This window comes from Mytilus galloprovincialis, chromosome 3, assembly GCF_965363235.1.
Source record: "Mytilus galloprovincialis chromosome 3, xbMytGall1.hap1.1, whole genome shotgun sequence".
In the NCBI taxonomy this organism is placed as follows: domain Eukaryota; kingdom Metazoa; phylum Mollusca; class Bivalvia; order Mytilida; family Mytilidae; genus Mytilus; species Mytilus galloprovincialis.
Genome location: NC_134840.1, coordinates 89,200,540 through 89,219,401, shown reverse-complemented (window position 1 = coordinate 89,219,401; position 18,862 = coordinate 89,200,540). Strand labels below are relative to the sequence as shown.

Sequence of the window (18,862 nt, the reverse complement as noted above, 5' to 3'; positions counted from 1 at the left end):
ACTGATCCAAGGAACTTTCTTCCGAGAAACTCTCAGATTCATTCTTACCTGGACGACTCACTGATCAAGGAACTTTCTTCCGAAAAACTCTATCTCAATACGGATGTAGTCATCATATTGCTTCTCTCTCTCTGGGGTTTCTCATCTCTTCGAAAAAGTCAGCATGTGACCTCATTCCGTCTCAGGACTTTATTTTCCTAGGCGAACATTACCTTACTCATAAGTGCATAGTTTGACCTCCTCATGAAAAGTTTCAGAATCTTTGATCCAAAATTCATGTTTCAATCTCAAAATCATTCACTGCCAGTTTTCACAACTTCTAGGTCTAATTCACTAGCCATCCATGTTGTTCCACTTGGTCACCTTCATATTCGACCTTTTCAATTTTATCTACATCCACATTGGCTCCCAGCTACACATGATTGGGAATTTCCAGTTCTAATCATTCATCAGGAACTGTATCCTCATTTGGTTTGGTGGACTTCTCAAGCAACCATTTTGAGAGAATGTAGGACAGAAAGTCACAGGACAAAAAGTCACGGACAAAAAGTCACAATTAATTTTTTCTGATTATTTTCTTTGAACAAAAAACGCTTATTTCTACAAAACTATTTTTGTATTTTTCTTGAACCATTGTATATAAACCAACTTTGTAAACAAAATCCTAGAAAAAATATCAAAGATGATCAAATAATTGTTAAAAAAACAAAATGTCAAAGTGGCTTGGCACTTAAATGGCTTCTTGGCGCCAAGAAATAGGGCGATATCTTTTTGCGCCAAAAAGTAACTCATTTGCGCCACAACTTAATTGCGCCAATACTTCTATTGCGCCACCTAATTTTCAAAACTATAGGTATCATTTGCGCCAATGAAACAATCATCCTAATAAAATTATCCCGCTTTCTGGCTCCATACACAATACAAAGTCATCATCTTTGTTTAACAACACCAATATCATCCAATATTCTGTGAAATTCTGCTTGACTTTTAGGTTGAGCCGATGCAGTTTCATTCTCTCCATATACATTGACTGACGCACATATTTTAAATCTTTCTTTTCTAAATTTTCTTCTTCAATTTTGAAGAGCTCTGAATTTTTTTTTATTTTTGAAGGTCGCTCTGGCAACATATATAGGTTGCTTTTCTTTTGTACACAGTTCTCAAAATTTGACGTTCTTATTTCTGGACTTTTGTTTCATGACATATAATCTAATTTTCCAATCAAAATAATTGTACAAGATTCATCTGTGAATAACCTAGCACAACACGACTTAACTGTACATCTCCACCTTATTTCTCCAGTTTTCCTTAACTGTTACATCTCCACCTTATTTCTCCAGTTTTCTGTACAAATGCCTGACGGAATTTTGTGTTCTTCAACAAAGATGACCGGTTTTTCCTGTATCAGATTCTATTTTCTTGAATGGTATATCAGACACTCTTGACTCGTGAAAAAATATTCTATTACTAAACAATTTATTTTTGGCGAGTTTTCTTAAATTTGACGAGTGTTCAATTAAATCTGAAGTGGAAATTTTAATAATAGTACATGTATGATAGGTAAAACATGTACAGGTATGGTATAAGTAAAAACATTTACAGGTAAATGTTGCGCAATTTCATTTCATTTATTGGCGTAATTAATACCATCAAAATAAAAGAGAGTGGCGCAATTAATACCTTTTCAAAACTGCAATTGGCGCAAATTGATTCTGCCCAAGAAATATATCTTTTGCATGATTAAAATTAAATAGATCTTGATTTTTCAAGTATAATGACACATTTCCTTAACTTTTATATCAATATATGTATTAAAAAGTAACTATTTCAAGATATTTCTCTTATATATTCAAACAATTGTCAACAAATTATTTGTGACTTTTTGTCCTACCAAATTTGTGACTTTATGTCCTGTGACTTTTTGTCCTGTGACTTTCTGTCCGTTTACCTTTTGCATCTTACATGTTCGCACCCAAAGTCCGTTCGCACCCTACATGTTCGCGCCCAATCTTAATTGGTTTTGTGCTTAATAACTTTGAAAGCAAGTGTATTCTTATAAATATAATTGTTGTCATTGTCTCAAAATAAAGTGAGACAGAATTTTTTTTTGTGTTGAATAAATCTTAATTATGTTTTGGATAGTGTTTTGTTAAAAAAAATAATAATCCCTTCTAAATAAATTGGGATTCTGTCAACGTTTTATTTTGTGTTGAATAACTCTTAATCATGTTTTGGTTAGTGTATTGCTATAACTTTGTTTCATTGACTTGTTTTAAAATGAAGTGAGATTCTGACTACGTTTTTTTTTGTGTGTTGAATAAATTTTATCATGTTTTGGTTATATTAAAGAATTGCTATATTTTGGTTCCTATATTTTATTGTTTCATTATTTCAGATCAAAGGGACCAAGGACGTATAACTAATATACGTCCTTGAAGGGACCAAGCTGATAAAAATAATTATCTTTTGTGTTTTCATTTAAAATCTTCCATGTTTTACTCATACCAAGCTATAAATACATTCAGTATTTACAACAAAGCAATTAAAAAAAAAACAATCATGATTTTCCAATTATTCAACTGGAATTTGAATTAAAATTGGGCGCGAACGTGTAGAGTGCGAACGGACCTTGGGTGCGAACGTGCGAGGTGCGAACGTGTAGGGTGCGAAAGTGTATTGGGCGCGAACAGACCTGATACCGCCTCCAACCTCGGTCGGGGAGCTTGTCTGGAAGTTCTTTCAGTTTCAGTAGTGTGGACTCCAGATCTTTTGAAGGAACATATCAACATTCTAGAAATGAAGGCAGTTCTTCTTGCACTGTCTCATTTTCACTCCCAACTGCAGAACAAATATCTGGTTCTAGCATCAAAACCACGTTGGTGGCTTATTTGCGAAAACTATTTCATGTCTTACCAGGAAAGACATCCGATTGTTAACAATTTTTTTATTATGTTCACTCGAAAATTCTGGTCAAATCAGTAGAAAAAAGCATATACCAAGCAAGGCACCTACTGGAATCTCAAAGACCTGAATACTCCGAAATAGGAGCAGAAGTATTATAAATAAACTCATCATAGATACCAGGACTAAAGTTAAACTAGAGGCTCTAAAAGCCTTTATCCCTCACCTTGGTCTATGTGCATACTCAACAAAGGAAACTCTCTAACTTTGTATGTGACAATAAAATTCATGACAAAAATCAGTTTTGTTGATTTTGTTAAGCTAACCATATAGTCTGTTTACTTTCTCTCGATCTTCTATAGTTTTGCTCAAAACACAAAAGAGTGTTAGAAAAAACCCTCATTTAAAGGCAATCACTCCTATAAATAGTGACAATCTACTAACTATATTGCCACAATTTATGGGGTATTAAATTAAAATCCTGGTACCTTTGATAACCAATAAGACTTGTTAGTCTAGACCTGCTCATCATTTTTGTGATTTAAAGTTTCTATTTATCTTTTATAATTATTTATCATATCTGGCCAAACAAAAAACGCAAAAAAAAATATGGCGAAAATCATCTGTAAAGGACAATAACTCCAGTAAGAAATTGTCAGACGAATTTTTTCAAATCTGACTTAATTGCAGCAGATCCTATTTATCTAGTCATTTTTGTCCATTTAATTTTCCAATTTCATTCTCAATTTTTTCTATTTATCTATTTTTATTTTAAGATTCAAGACAAAAAAAAAAAATTGTAAACATCGTCATCAAAGAGTGAAATTTTTAGTAAGGAGTCGACTGACGATTTCAATCATTAACTTATTTGTAGCACTTGTTTTGCTGATCATTTTTGCAATTGAAGGTGTCTCTTTATCTGTTATAGTTTTCAAGATATTAGGCAAAACATGAGAAAAATGGTAAAATTTCTAATGTAAAGCCAATAAATCCTATCAGTAGTTGTCTGACGGTTGTGATGTACTAGTATATGGACAATCGGTTGAGCTCAAAATAATAGACAAAACTTGATTTTTACACCTATGTTCTATTTTAAGTCATGTTGGCCATCTTGGTTTCCAAGTGGATTTTTTGGGGGGACCAGGTATAATAAAAACGAGAGACATTCAATCAAAACAACTATTATAAGAACATCTAAAATAAAAACAAATAAACTGCATAATTATATACTTATGCTACATTTTAATACAAGTAATTATTTATTTTGAAGATCATCAATAATAATTTATATGCTAAATAGTTTCTCTTATATCAAAAATGTACACATTTTTTTTGATGAATTAAACTAGATTTAAGGTTGAAATCACCAGTCATCAAGCACCAAAGGAGTAGGTTCAGTAAGACCCCTTTTTGGCCCCAAAATATAGCAGTTTTACAAAATTGTTAAAATGTAAACCTTTAGTTATTTATTGGACAGTAGAATGCTTCTGCTACATAAATATGGGCTGTTTTTGACAATACAATGCACATATATCCAGTACTAGCACCATTAAGTCATGCTAAATTACTGAAATCCTCATAATTCTAGCATTTTAGTTAAATTTTAGACGGTTTTCGTGTAAAACGAAAGTGGCCGCATTCGTGTTCATCCTTAATATTGAAATGTAAGTTGTATTTTATGATAATACATAACATATATAAAGGTTGAGGATGAACACCGATGCGGCCACTTTCATTTTTACCAAAAACCATCTGAAAAGTGACATTTTTCGGCATATTAGGTAGATTTTTCATATTTGAGCTTGAATCGGATTGTTTTTAATGACTAAATCTGTTAAAATCTTTCACATAAACTAATTAATTCAAATAAAATAGACACTTAAGTGTTTAAAAAGTGGTCAAAATCTTTTGTCAGATGAACCTGAAATTTGAGGCCAAAATCGGTCCTTACCGGACCTACTCCTTTAAAAGACTATGTACACTTTATACGAAAACATTTGACTAGAGATTACAACACATGAACAATATATTATTATATAAGATTTAGTTTTTAATCATATTTTGAAATCAATTCAGGTAACGTTCTACGTAAAAGTAAATTCACTTTTAAAATCTTGTGAGCCAAGGCTCTGTGTTGAAGGTCGTACCTTGACCTATAATGGTTTACTTTTACCAATTGTTATTTGGATGGAGAGTTGTCTCATTGGCACTCATACTACACTTTCCTACATCTATTAGCACTTTTAATTTCTTTAGTATATATTTAAACATCGATCTAGAAAATGAGACAATGGATTTGCCTATAAAAAAATTCATTGAAATTTTAGCACAGAAACCATTTCACAAAATTTCTGATTGTTTAATATAAACTTAATTCAACTGCAAGTTTGACACCTGGAATCAAATCTGAAATGCATATCATAACTAAATATCAATTTTCTTTGCAGTGATGTTTTTGAATTTTGTAATTTTTTAACAAAACTTATAGTTTTTGTGACAATATTTTTTCAAATTTCAACAACATTCTAGTCTCTGGGATAATTAATAGTTATAATATATATATTTTAGATTTTAGAACTTATCTTATAGATATCAATAATTTAAAACCTTGAAAATAAGTTCCTCAATACCAAATAAAAATCTGTACAAATTAAAATTACATATACTGTAAAACATGTATAAAATACTTTAACTTGTTAGAAAGGCAGTTCATATTCAGCTTCTATGAACTTTTCGCCATGTCTTTTGACAATTGCTTCTACTATTGATGGATCAAATAATGTTGAAACGTCACCTAGTTCATTAGGTTTGTTGGCAGCAATTTTGCGTAAAATTCTTCTCATAATCTTTCCTGATCTGGTCTTTGGTAGTCCAGGTGAGAACTGAAATTTGTAAAATTTAAATGAAGAATGGAATGAAAAGAGAAGTCATACGTTGTATTGAATTAAGGTAAAAAGACTTAAATTGTATTGGCTTAAAAAAAATCATGCATATCTATTTCCCACCAACCTAAAATAAGGTGCATTTTCAAAGGAGTAGGGGCAATAAGGCCCTTATGTGGCCCAAAAATCACTGCAAATTTAAAAGTTTTCATACTTATTCTTTAATAACTGAAAACTTGACTAAGGTACAAGATATTAAAAATAACAAATCAAATTTGACATTGAACAAGTAACTATGGGAACAAATCATGACATAATTTGCATATTTTGAAAAATTTCATGATTTTCCTTGTTTTTCATCAAATTTTTAAGTACAGTTTAGATTGAAAAAGTATGTGAGCACCCAAGAAACAACTTTATATTTGTTGAGATTGTGTCAATAGTTATAATAAAGCTTCTGTAAATTATTTTGTTGTTTCTTGGCTGCGCATGATGTTTCCACAACGGAAATAAAGATAGAAAACTGCATAAATTCTGTATTTTTCATCGTTTTTGTGAAAACAGTACATATTATGACGTAATTGTGACGTCATCAGATAAAAATCTTTATGTTTTTTATTTATATTTCTTGACCCTATGCATTTCTTAGCTTTATGTGTCAATTTGAAATTGGTATCAAACCTTTTATTTTATTGGGCCAAAACCAGAGTCCAATTATATTGATAACTTATATAGTACAATGCTGTTGATTAACAATTACTCCATTCCCGGCCCTTTTGTTTTCTAAATAATTAATATTACCAATAATTGATAAGTTTCAGGTCGACGTGTTCAAACAGAAAGGTTTTGAATGCAGAGAAAACTGCATGCATCTTATAATCAGCATGACTTTGTCAGATGACAATACCAATACTAACAAGAATGTGTCCATAATACACAGATGCCCCACTCACACTATCATTTTCTATGTTCAGTGGACAGTGAAATTGGGGTCAAAACTTTAATTTGGAATCAAAATTAGAAAAATCATATCATAGGGAACATGTGTACTAAGTTTCAAGTTGATGTAACTTTAACTTCATCAAAAACTACCTTGACCAAAAACTTTAACCTGAACGTCGCACTATCATTTTCTATGTTCAGTGGACCATGAAATTGGGGTCAAAACTATAATTTGGCATTAAAATTAGAAATATCATATCATGGGGAACATCTGTACTAAGTTTCAAGTTGATTGGACTTCAACTTCTTCAAAAACTACCTTGACCAAAAACTTTAACCTGAAGCGAACGGACGCACAGACGGACGAACGGACGCACAGACGAATGGAGGCACAGACCAGAAAACATAATGCCCCTCTACTATCGTAGGTGGGGCATAAAAATCCAGGTTAAAATAAGGCTTCCACATTATAAGATACTTTAATTCAGTCACTGACCCGCGATATCGTGGGTGTGTTCTAGTCTTCTAATATTAAATCTTAAAGAAATTACCAGTCTGTATTAAAGGTGTTTTTTACTAGACAAGATAAGTGAAATCGTTCATACTGACTCGATCAATGCTTTTTTGGTATCATCGGTGTATGATCAATCATATTCATTAATGATTAAAAGATGTTGTGTTTAAATGTTTTTTAATCATATTTTTAAAGAATCTTCCTTCAACTTTCTGTTCAGAGATAAACATACCAATATTTTATCTGGTTGAGCAAAGCCGGTAATCTTTGTTTTAACCATTTTCCTGAGTTCTTCTTCAAGTTCCTCTTCATTATGTTTACCGTCTTCCATTAACACTACGTAGGCATATATTCCTTTAAGAATATAATGTATAAAGTAAAAATCCAATAGTACAATACTTAAGTGAATAACGGATACACAACTAAAGTGTGTGTACAACTCATATGTCAAGGCTACATTCTAATTATAAAAAGTCAGTAAATCTGATTTGACCAAACATGATCTGTTACTCCATTTTACACACTTACCAGGTTTGTATTGACATAAGCATTTGAGGGGTGCCATATGTGGACCAGGATCTGGTACCATTCTAACGTACCTGAGATCATTCCCTATTTTGAGTGGGGTTCGTGTCTCTAGTTTTCTATGTTTTGTTTTAGTGCACTGATTGTCTTTTTGTCTTTTTCTTGTTTTGCCATGGCGTTGTCAGTTTATTTTCGAATTATTTATAGTTTGAATGTTCCATTGGTGTTTTCCCTTCTCTTTTACAGTTACTTAAAAAGTCAGCTGCACCTCTGCATGCATTGTACACAAAATAACGTTTAACTTTTAAAAACTTTATTCTATGAAAGAGGTCAATCGAAATGAATTTTCTTTGTAAGTAATCATTATACAATGTAACAAATATTAGCACAATTTATGTTGACATTAATACGAAAAAGTCTTTAGACAACTGTTAATTGCTAAATGCAAAGAACAGATATGAGTTTGCCTCTTAGTTGTAAGTTTGTGATAACACAATAAAACCGGTCTATCGGCTTTTGTATGTTAATTTAAAATTTATCGTACAAAATTTTAAAATTTTGCCCAATATCCAAAATAGTAATACAAGTTTAGAACCCCCAACAATGAAAGACTTTTTTTTTTTAATAAATATATAAATTGTTATATATAATAATTTACACACCCTGTTTGGTGTGTATCTCCTGCCATATCAGCTTGTAACTGTTATATTTAAATCAGAAATTATGAATGGCAAAATGGATTTTTTTTTAGGGATAAAAAAAACCAAAAAACGATTTGTTTGCTCATCAATCTCTTAAGTATTAATATATCAACTTATCTGTGTAAACATCAGACGTGTACGTGTAGCCCTTTGTAGTCCATCATACATATTTCACTAAACCTCTTCACTTTGTACTCTATTTGGCCATTTAAACATTTTTTGATTCCAGAGTCACTGATGAGTCTTTTTTAGAAGAAACATGTGTCTGGCATAAATATAATAAAATTTTTATCTTGGTATCTCTGATGAGTTTATTTGCAACCACTGGGTCGATGACACTGCTGATGGAGATTTATTTCCCCGAGGGTATCACCAGCTCAGTAGTCAGCACGTCTGTGTTGACTTGAGTTATCATTGGTATGTTCATAATTATAAATTAACTGTTAACAAAACTTTGAATTTTTGAAAAACTAAGGCTTTGCTATCTCAGGAATATAGATTACCTTAGCTGTATTTTGCAAAACTTTTAGGAATTTTTGGTCCTAAATGCTCTTCAACTTTGTACTCTATTTGGCCTTTTAAACGTTTTTTAATTCAAGCGTCACTGATGAGTCTTTTTTAGACGAAACACGCGTCTGGTATAAACATAAAATTTTGATCCTGGTATCTATGATGAGTTTATCCGTAAAGAAGTACTTTTATTTATGGGGTACCCATTTTCGTGGCTTTCGTGGATTGCTTTACGCACAAATTAAAGTGTCCACGTACTATAAACCATATTCACAAAGAACAATAGTTATCAAAGGTACCAGGATTATAATTTAATATGCAAAGACACGTGTTTCGTCTACATAAGACTCATCCGTGACGCTCAAATCAAAATAGTTATAAAGCCAAAGAAGTACAAAGTTGAAGAGCATTGAGGAACCAAAATTTAAAAAAAGTTGTGTCAAATACAACTTAGGTAATCAGTATTCCTGGATTAAGAAAATTCTTAGTTTTTCGCAAAATTCAAAGTTTTGTAACTAACAGGAAATTTATAAAAATGACCAAATAATTGATATTCATGTCAACACTGAAGTGCTACAAAATCTTTGAATTTTCAGAAACTAAAATCCCTGAGTGTAACAACCCATTTGACAAAACAAACTGCATTTTTAGGCATTTTATGAATCAATAAAAATGAGGACAAGGACAATCGACAGAAACATGGGACAAAAAAGTTATTTGCATACAAGCTATAGATCAAGGTCTGCATCCTTCTCAAAAATAAAGCTTTAAACAAATAGTATATGTGTTATACGACAACACATATATATATACGTTTCTTTCTACTTTAATGAGTCGAAGTTCAACTATAATTATTATATTTCTATCCATAAATACAGAAACTGTTAGCAGGTATATTTAATTACAAATCCTCTGAAAACTTTTATTTTTCCACTTCAGTTATACTAGTATACGAAAAATTGAGCATAGATGATGATAGTTCTGTGTTTTTTTTTAGTCCACTATTCTCTTATTCGGAGTCATAATATTGATGATTAAGATTAAAATGATAAAATTAAAATCAAATTACCTTCGCCCTTTATTTCATGAGGAAATCCTACAACTGCTGACTCTGCAATTTCTGGATGATCATCCTACAATTTAAATTAAAGAATTCTTAAATATTCGGATTTATTTGAATACATACGATTATGATACATATATTTTTGAAATTCATGATCAACAATTTATAAAAACACTATGAATAACACTGTTACTACGCAGTATATAAATAAACTCATCATAGATACCAGGACTAAATTTTGTATATACGCCAGACGATTCATCAGTGCGGAATAGAGAACATGTAGATTTTGTTCTCACTGATGTTCCAAAATAGTTATCACAGACTTTTAAAGATGAAAAATTCTGATCACAAATGTTAGAAGACATTATTTAATTTGATTGAAAACATTCCTCAAATATAGGATTTGAACTCAATATACAAATTGACAAATTGGGATAAAATAAAATTAAAAATTCCATCAAGGAGAAGAATCGTTACCATGAGTTGTATATAATTTGTTATGCCGGCTTAAATCCGTAGTTAAGATTAATGATATATATAATCATGATTCTAAAAATGTGTAAATAAGGGAATGTAGTTGGTCGTGACAATTTATAAAAATCTATAATTTCAACTTTTATCTATTTATACAACTTTTAGCCATGATCACAAATAAGAGCAATTTGAGTGAATAGTTCCCTTTAATAGTTATTACAAATTAAACAATTCCTGATCACGAAATCATTTTTCTTTTCAGAGGTCTTAAATCTTTTTTCAATATTATGACTTTTCTAACTGGGTCTTGATGCATAGTATGTGACCATAAAGTGATTGACTCTGAAAGAACCTTATGCTTTTCATGTAATTAGACTTCTTCGTTGGTGGCTAAGAACACAGTTATTTCAAAGTGCATTTCATTTAGACAAAAATTGCAAATTAAAACAAGAATGTGTCCCCAGTACACGGATGCCTCACTCCCACTATCATTTTCTATGTTCAGTGGACCGTGAAATTGGTGTCAGAACTCTAATTTTGCACTAAAATTAGAAAGATCTTATCATAAAGAACATATATACTAAGTTTCAGGTTGATTGGACTTCAACTTCATCAAAAACTACCTCAACCAAAAACTTTAACCTGAAGTTGGACAGACAAACAAACAAACAGACGGACGAACGGACAGACGGACGAACGGTACGACAGACGACAGTACGATGGATGAACGGACAGACGAATGGTCGCACAGACCAGAAAACATAATGCCCCTCTACTATCGTAGGTTGGGCATAAAAATTCAAATTTTTTTTACAGTGTAGTGTACCACTTTTTGGAAAATTGTATCAACACTATATATATATATAGAAAAGTATATCTGCTCTAACTTAAAATATGGATAATTAATGTCAAGAAGGTGTGAAATTCATTTTGACAGCTTCAGACATACAATTTTTTTTTTACCTTTTCATGATATTCATAATGGACCAAATCACTACTTTACCTAAAAATTTATGTATCAATTTTTTTAAAATTTAATTTCATACCCCTAATTTATTATGGATAAAATATAAATAAATAAATTTGGAAGCTGTATGAGAAAAAAATGCAAGTTAAACACTGTCCACACTATGGACTCTATTTGTAGATAAAGAAAATCAAAGGACAATAACTGTGTCCCCTAACCTATGGTAATAGGATAGAAAGACTTGACCAATTTTAGTTAAAATTGACATAAACTAAGATTAGGAAATTATTACAGCTTAATTTCATGACAATAGAATATTCATTGGAGATGGACTATATGGTCATTATCATATTTACACTTCGGGCGTTTATTTTTTTACGCTTAAATCAAACAATTTTAACTATCAAGATTAAGGCCAACAAAATTAAATATTGCAAAAAAATACTTTTTAAATGCCTTTTTATATATAATGTAGCATTTATGTAAAGCAGTTGAATACTCATTCAATGTATCAGATAAATACACTTGTCATAGATACCAGGATTAAATTTAGCATTTACTCTAGATGCGCGTTTCGTCTACACAAGACTCATTAGTGACGCTAGAATCCAAAACAGTGAACAACCGTAACAAAGAAATACATATAACATGGATTAAAAAGCAGCAGGGAATTGAAATTTGTTACAGTTTGGTCAATTCTATCCTCAGGTAACATCATACAAGAAGTCTGGTTCTTTTTCTTCAGTGAAATCAAAAACAAACAAAAAAAAGGTTTTTCACCTTCCATTTTGGTTTTTAAACTAGAGGCTCTAAAGAGCATGTGTTGCTCACCTTGGTCTATGTGCAAGCAGTATATTAAACAAAGGACACAAATTATAGACGACAATTGAATTCATAATAAAACTGTGTTTTGGTGATGATGATGTGTTTGTCACATAACGGTAACATATAAGAAAAACTCCACTTCAGTTCTTATATGACAGACATAGATTTATCGGAATTCAGAGAACTCTCACACTTTATCAAAACTGGGAATTCCCTCTGACGTGTTTCTAAATTTATAAATACACTAAATATAATTTTTGGTACAATGTCAGAGAGATCCATACAGTTACACACACGTTATTGTCTTGAAACTAGAAAAATGCTTGTTTTTGGCCCCTTTTTGGCCCTTACTTCCTAGACTGTTTGCCCAATAACCCCTTTAGATATATCACAACCTTCTACTTATGGCATTAAACATTGTGGTACAATATCAGAACAATTGAAATCTTAATACACAACTTTTTGTCCTGAAACTAGATAAATGCTGTTTTGGCCCCTTTGGACTACTTATTCCTAAACCTTTTGGGACCATAACCCCGAAATCATTCCCAAGCTTCCTTTTGTGGTATAAACATTATGTTAAAATTTTAATGATTTCTTTTCACTTATTCAAAAGTTATTATCCGGAAACAATCAGTCTTCGGACGACGCTGACGACGATGACGCAGACGACGACGACGTGATACCAATATACCACCAAATTTTTTAAAATTTTTGCGGTCATATAAAAACGGCAAAATTTTCTTAAAATTACCAATTAAGGGGTAGCAACCCAACAACTGGTTGACCGATTCATCAGAAAATTTCAGGGAGATAGATGTTTACTTGATTAACAATTTTAACCCATTTCAAATCCTTGTCAGATTTGCTCTAAATGTTTTGGTTTCAGAGTATAAGCCAAAATCTATATTCTACCCCCATGTTCTATTTTTAGCCATGGCACCCATCTTGGTTGGCTGGCCAGGTCAACAGACACATTTTTTTAAACTACATACCCTAATGATGATTGTTGACAAGTTTGGTTAAATTTGCCTTAGTAGTTTCAGAGGAGAAGATTTTTGTAAAAAATTACAAAAATTTACGAAAAATTGTTAAAAATTGACTATAAAGGGCAATAACTCCTTACAGTTTCAACTGACAATTTTGGTCATGTTGACTTATTTGTAGATCTTACTTTGCTGAACATTATTGTTGTTTACAGTTTATCTCTATCTATAATAATATTCAAGATAATAACCAAAAACCGCAAAATTTCTTTAAAATTACCAATTCAGGGGCAGCAACCCAACAACAGGTTGTTGGATTTGTCTGAAAATTTGTGGGCAGATAGATCTTAATCTAATTAACAATTTAACTAACTGCCCGTTTTGCTCTAAATGCTTTAGTTTCAGTGAGAAAAACCAAAAACGGCAAAATTTCCTGAAAATTACCAATTTAGAGGCATCAACCAAACAAAGATTTCAGAGCAGACAGATCTTGACCTGATAAACAAATTTACCCCCCATGTCAGATTTGCTCTAAATGTTTTGGTTTCAGAGATATAAGCCAAAATCTACATTTTACCCCTATGTTCCATTTTTAGTCATGGCGACCATCTTGGTTGGTTGGCCGGATCACCAGACACATTTTTTAAACTAAATACCCTAATGATGATTTGGCCAAGTTTGCTTTAATTTGGCCCAGTTGTTTCAGAGAAGATTTTTGTAAAAGTTAACTACGACAGACGACGACGACAGACAACAAAGACGTAGCCAGGTGATCTAAAAATGGTTAAAAATTCACTACAAAGGGAATTAACTCCTTCAGGGGTCAACTGACAATTTTGGTCATTTGACTTATTTGCAGATCTTACTTTGCTGAACATTATTGCTGTTTACAGTTTATCTCTATCTATAATAATATTCAAGATAATAACCAACCAGATGCTCCGCAGGGCGTAGCTTTATACGACCGCAGAGGTTAAACCCTGAACGGTTGGGGCAAGTATGGACACAACATTCAAGCTGGATTCAGCTCTAAATTTGGATTGTGATTAAATAGTTGACACAGCATAGGTTTCTGACACAGAATGAATGTGTTCTAATGAACTTAAAATTTTTGTTTTCTCTTCGAACAATTCACTATGCTGTTGAATATTAATCCTCTCAAAAAAATGTTTGAAGAAATTTTCTTTTTTATTTATGAAATTTCAAATGAGAAAAATTGAACCCAATTTTTTTAATCACATCCCCCTTTCCCTTATTCCAAAACTAATCTCAATTAAAATTTCTAATGGAGTTTGCAACAATAACTACTCATTTAAATACATCATAAAATATTAAGATGTAAAAAAACTGCTTGTTATCACTGAATGGTAAAGATTATTTTAATTTATCAGTTGGTAGTAAAAAGTGAATATACATTGTATATTGTATATAACAAAGATTTAAGTTGATTCTGGACAAAGAAAGATAACTCCAATTAAAAAAAAATCTTGCTATTGCACAATATTTTGCAATTAGATATTTCTTGCTTACTATTCTGGACAAAGAAAGATAACTCTAATTAAAAAAAAATTTGCTATTTCACAATATTGTGCAATTAGATATTTCTTGCCATTGCGCAATACTGTGCAATTGAAAAGACTTGCTATTGCACAATACTTAATATAATAATTTTAGATCCTGATTTGGACCAACTTGAAAACTGGGCCCATAATAAAAAATCTAAGTACATTTTTGGATTCAGCATATCAAAGAACCCCAAGATTTCAATTTTTGTTAAAATCAGACTAAGTTTAATTTTGGACCCTTTGGACTTTAGTGTAGACCAATTTGAAAACAGGACCAAAAATGAAGAATCTACATACACAGTTAGATTTGGTATATCAAAGAACCCCATTTATTCAATTTTTGATGAAATCAAACAAAGTTTAATTTTGGACCCCGATTTGGACCAACTTGAAAACTGGGCCAATAATCAAGAATCTAAGTACATTTTTGGAAAGATTAGAACTTGTTCTAAATCTTTACTAAGGCACTAGCCTCCCTAACAACACGACAGGTTAGCTACTGTTACTAAATGTATTCACACTGAAATATAGTTCCCTATGGTTTTCATGTATGTGCACATAATACTCATATAAACTGAAAAATGAATTTATTATTGGAGCAGTTCATTTAAGAATGTATGTCATTAAGGTGTGTTCATTTGCAGACTGTTTATTAATTAGTTTAATTAATTGAGTATTGATACAATAATAGTTTGATTGACATCTGTCATTACCACTAAACAATCAGACAAGGTGGACCTTTAATTACAATGCCCCACCTCCTAAACTGTCAATCAAATTGACCACATTACCTATCAACCTAAGTCTTACATAATTATACAGACCCAATGCAATATACAGTGTACAATATACATCTCAATAAACAAATATTTGACCTCATAATTGAATACACAAATGTATATATTAGATGTTTGATATATATAAGGATGATTTATTTATTGCCTATTACTTTTGATTTACGTTACTTAAAGTGATTCTGTAAATTTTATTTGAAAGATAAATGATTAATTAAGGATTAACAAGATCTCTTAAAATAAATGAAATATGAATTTAAATATGAATATATATGAAAGGTAGCCTATTCATTCAAGTAAAGCCTATAATTTACTTGATAAATTTCCAATATTTATCTATAATTAATGAACAATTTAGATTAGTTCCCCCTTTTTTTAACAGGAATTGGCTGGAAACAGTTTTAAATTTTTTAAAAGTTTTTAATTATAGAAAACCATTGTTTATTAGGTTATTCCCCATCGATCAGTATGTCTATTTTAGTCATTTAAATTTTTATTAGAAGTGAATATATATTTTTGCAATCATAGTGCGGTGACTGAAGGCAGATTTTTTTTAATTTAATCTCCCCACCGAACACACACCTACATAATATATCATTGGAAAGAGAAAATCGTGTACTATAATAATATGCCTGTCGTCAGGACTTGATATGGTCACATTTTTTTCAAATTGAGGTCAAAGGTCATATGTAAAAATCTGTGAAAATTTGGGAGGGTTTCAATTTTGGCATTTTTTTCTATTTCTAAACTCTACCTAAATACAAATGATACTGTTTTGTCTTTAGTAATGTTTGTTATTATACATAAACCTTAATCATTGAGATTTTTTTATCAAAAAAATTCCTAAAACGACGTTTTATAAATAAAACTTCAAAAATCAAGTTTTCAACCTATAAAATGTTTAGAGCACCTTAACCTTATGAAAAATATCAATTTCAGGTAAAAATCAAGTGTCATGCAGGACAATACTTTTAAAATTATTTTTTAAACTGTCATAGTGGGTGAGGTATCAAACCAAAGCCATTGAACACTACAGTCAAATATGACCTCATATTGAATTTGCGAATACTTCAGGTTTTTTTATAGACTACTCGTTGCTTTTGGTTTTTTTCACAATTATTACTGCTACCATAGTGTTATCTTTTGTAATCGTGTATTTAACTCTGGTTAATATCGAATACATTATAGGTTTTGTAACTATATCCCCCCTTTTTTCCCTTGCAACGTACTACAAACTTCAAAAGTATTCCATATAAAAAAAAAAGATGTCATATAATTGCAAATGAGGCAACTCTCCAAATGAGACCAAATGAGACATAAAACAATTATAGGTCCCGTACGAGCTTCAACAATGAGTAAAATTCATACTGCATAGTCTTTAATTCCCGAAATGAATTATGTAAAACAAACAAAAATCTAACGGCCTAATTAACATGATTAATGTACAAAATAAATAAGAAAGAAACAAATATAGTATAGAGAAACAAACGACAAACACTGCAGTACCGTTTCGTGACTTGAAACAGACACATACAGCAAGTGGCGGGGTTTAACTTTTTTAAGGGCACGCCAACACTCCCCTAATCTCGGGGCTTGAACCATGTGTACAAGTGCAACAAGCTTTATACCAAATCAACCGTTATCTCCATCATCTTCATTTTCATCAACCGTCACAAGACGTGTTTTAATATTTCTACACATTTCACTCATGGCAACAGGTCTGCAAATGAAAGGTTCTGCTGAAAGCGAACACGTTATTTTGAGTTTTTCTTTACAAGTACAGACAAGATATTGTAGGAAGTCCAAAGACATTTGTTCCTAAAAAATACCAGCTTCAAACCATCCCTAGGCTATCAATTCATCCAAGATTTAACAGAGATCTAAAAGGGGGTTAGGAAGGTGTGATGACATCCATATGCTTGTCTGCAAAGATGCTGCGGAAACATTATACGAGACGTACACACTATCTTGAATTCGCTCAATTGCATGGTTGGCAACACATTGGATAGCGTCGCACTTTACTTTAAGAAGCATAAAATCCTTTGGCACTCAATGTTTCAACAAGGTGTTTTGAACCAAACTCATGGTACATTTGTAAAGCCAATCCTAAATGAAAAAGAGTAAAACAAAAACGATTGCCTCAACAATCGCATTTCCACAATTTCTCTGGTGCCATTTCCTGAGAAAAATCTTGGCTGTATACAGTTTCACTGAGTAACCATAGAATGAATTGCAATAACTACGAAGGCATTGACTGAATTAAGAAGGAAGAGACAATTCATCCGAAGTTGGGTAGTCTCTTTAGAGTTTCGATGTCTTTTCTAAATAAACTTGCAGCGGAATGAAATTAATATCTGTCCGTTATTTGTATCTATTACAGTTGACATTGAGATTTTGGGGTCAGTTTTCAATTGACTAGAAGCTTATATGGCATCATAAATAGTTATTTTGCTACTAAATATTACGTTATATTTGCCTTGAACTTGTAAAAGTTGTTTGACAACTGAATTTCTATAGAAATGAATGAGCTTAGACTGCATTTTACATTTAGAATATTTTAAATTAGAATCAGCGGGAAGAAGTGATCTATATGTATCAAGTAACGGTGTCACGAGGAATGACCAATAAATCGTTGTCAATAGCCAAATTAAAATTAGTAAAAGTAGTATCGTGTTCTGAGATATCTGCTTCCACGAGTTTGGATTTTTTTATTTCGTTTTTAGCAAATAATTTGTAATGCAACCAAAATGACAGAGTGCTTGAAGTTTAAAAGATTGACGGGAAACTATTTCAACTTTAACTTTATCTGACACGGATGAAACATTTTTAATACGCTCATCTGATTCAAACTTGAATATTTTTTTATCTTTCTAAAATGTTTTGTTGCAACAAAATATACATGCGCTCTAGTTGAACGACTGCATTCTAGAACGTGTACAAATACCCGAAACTGAGGGACAATTAACAGTCAGATAATTGTATGTCGTCATTAAATATCAGACTAGAAGCCTCTAAAAGGGGGAACACATATGTTTACTTGTTTAAGTTTTGTAGTATGAACGATGATAAACTGCCTGCACGGAGTTCTTCAAATTAACAGATATGGCATGAAACATCTTGATGTTCACCTCATCCAATCTTTTATGCAATGCAGATACACAAATCGACTTCCCTAAACTGGTAAATTGACTCAAAATTTCAATCGAGTTT

The 18,862-nt window shown here is 31.5% G+C and overlaps 1 protein-coding gene across 1 annotated transcript in view; it reads right to left on the bottom strand.

The window, feature by feature from the left end:
* Positions 1–4,123: 4,123 nt before the first annotated feature.
* LOC143069311 (acetyl-coenzyme A synthetase 2-like, mitochondrial) overlaps positions 4,124–18,862 on the bottom strand; it is an 83,955-nt gene continuing 69,216 nt past the window's right edge. Inside the window, exons 12-14 of the mRNA XM_076243878.1 lie at positions 10,045–10,108; positions 7,472–7,593; positions 4,124–5,783 (exon numbers count right to left, since the gene is read on the bottom strand). Coding sequence (XP_076099993.1) covers positions 5,598–5,783; positions 7,472–7,593; positions 10,045–10,108 — 372 coding nt within the window. The 3' untranslated portion in view covers positions 4,124–5,597. The remainder of the gene's footprint in view (positions 5,784–7,471; positions 7,594–10,044; positions 10,109–18,862) is intronic.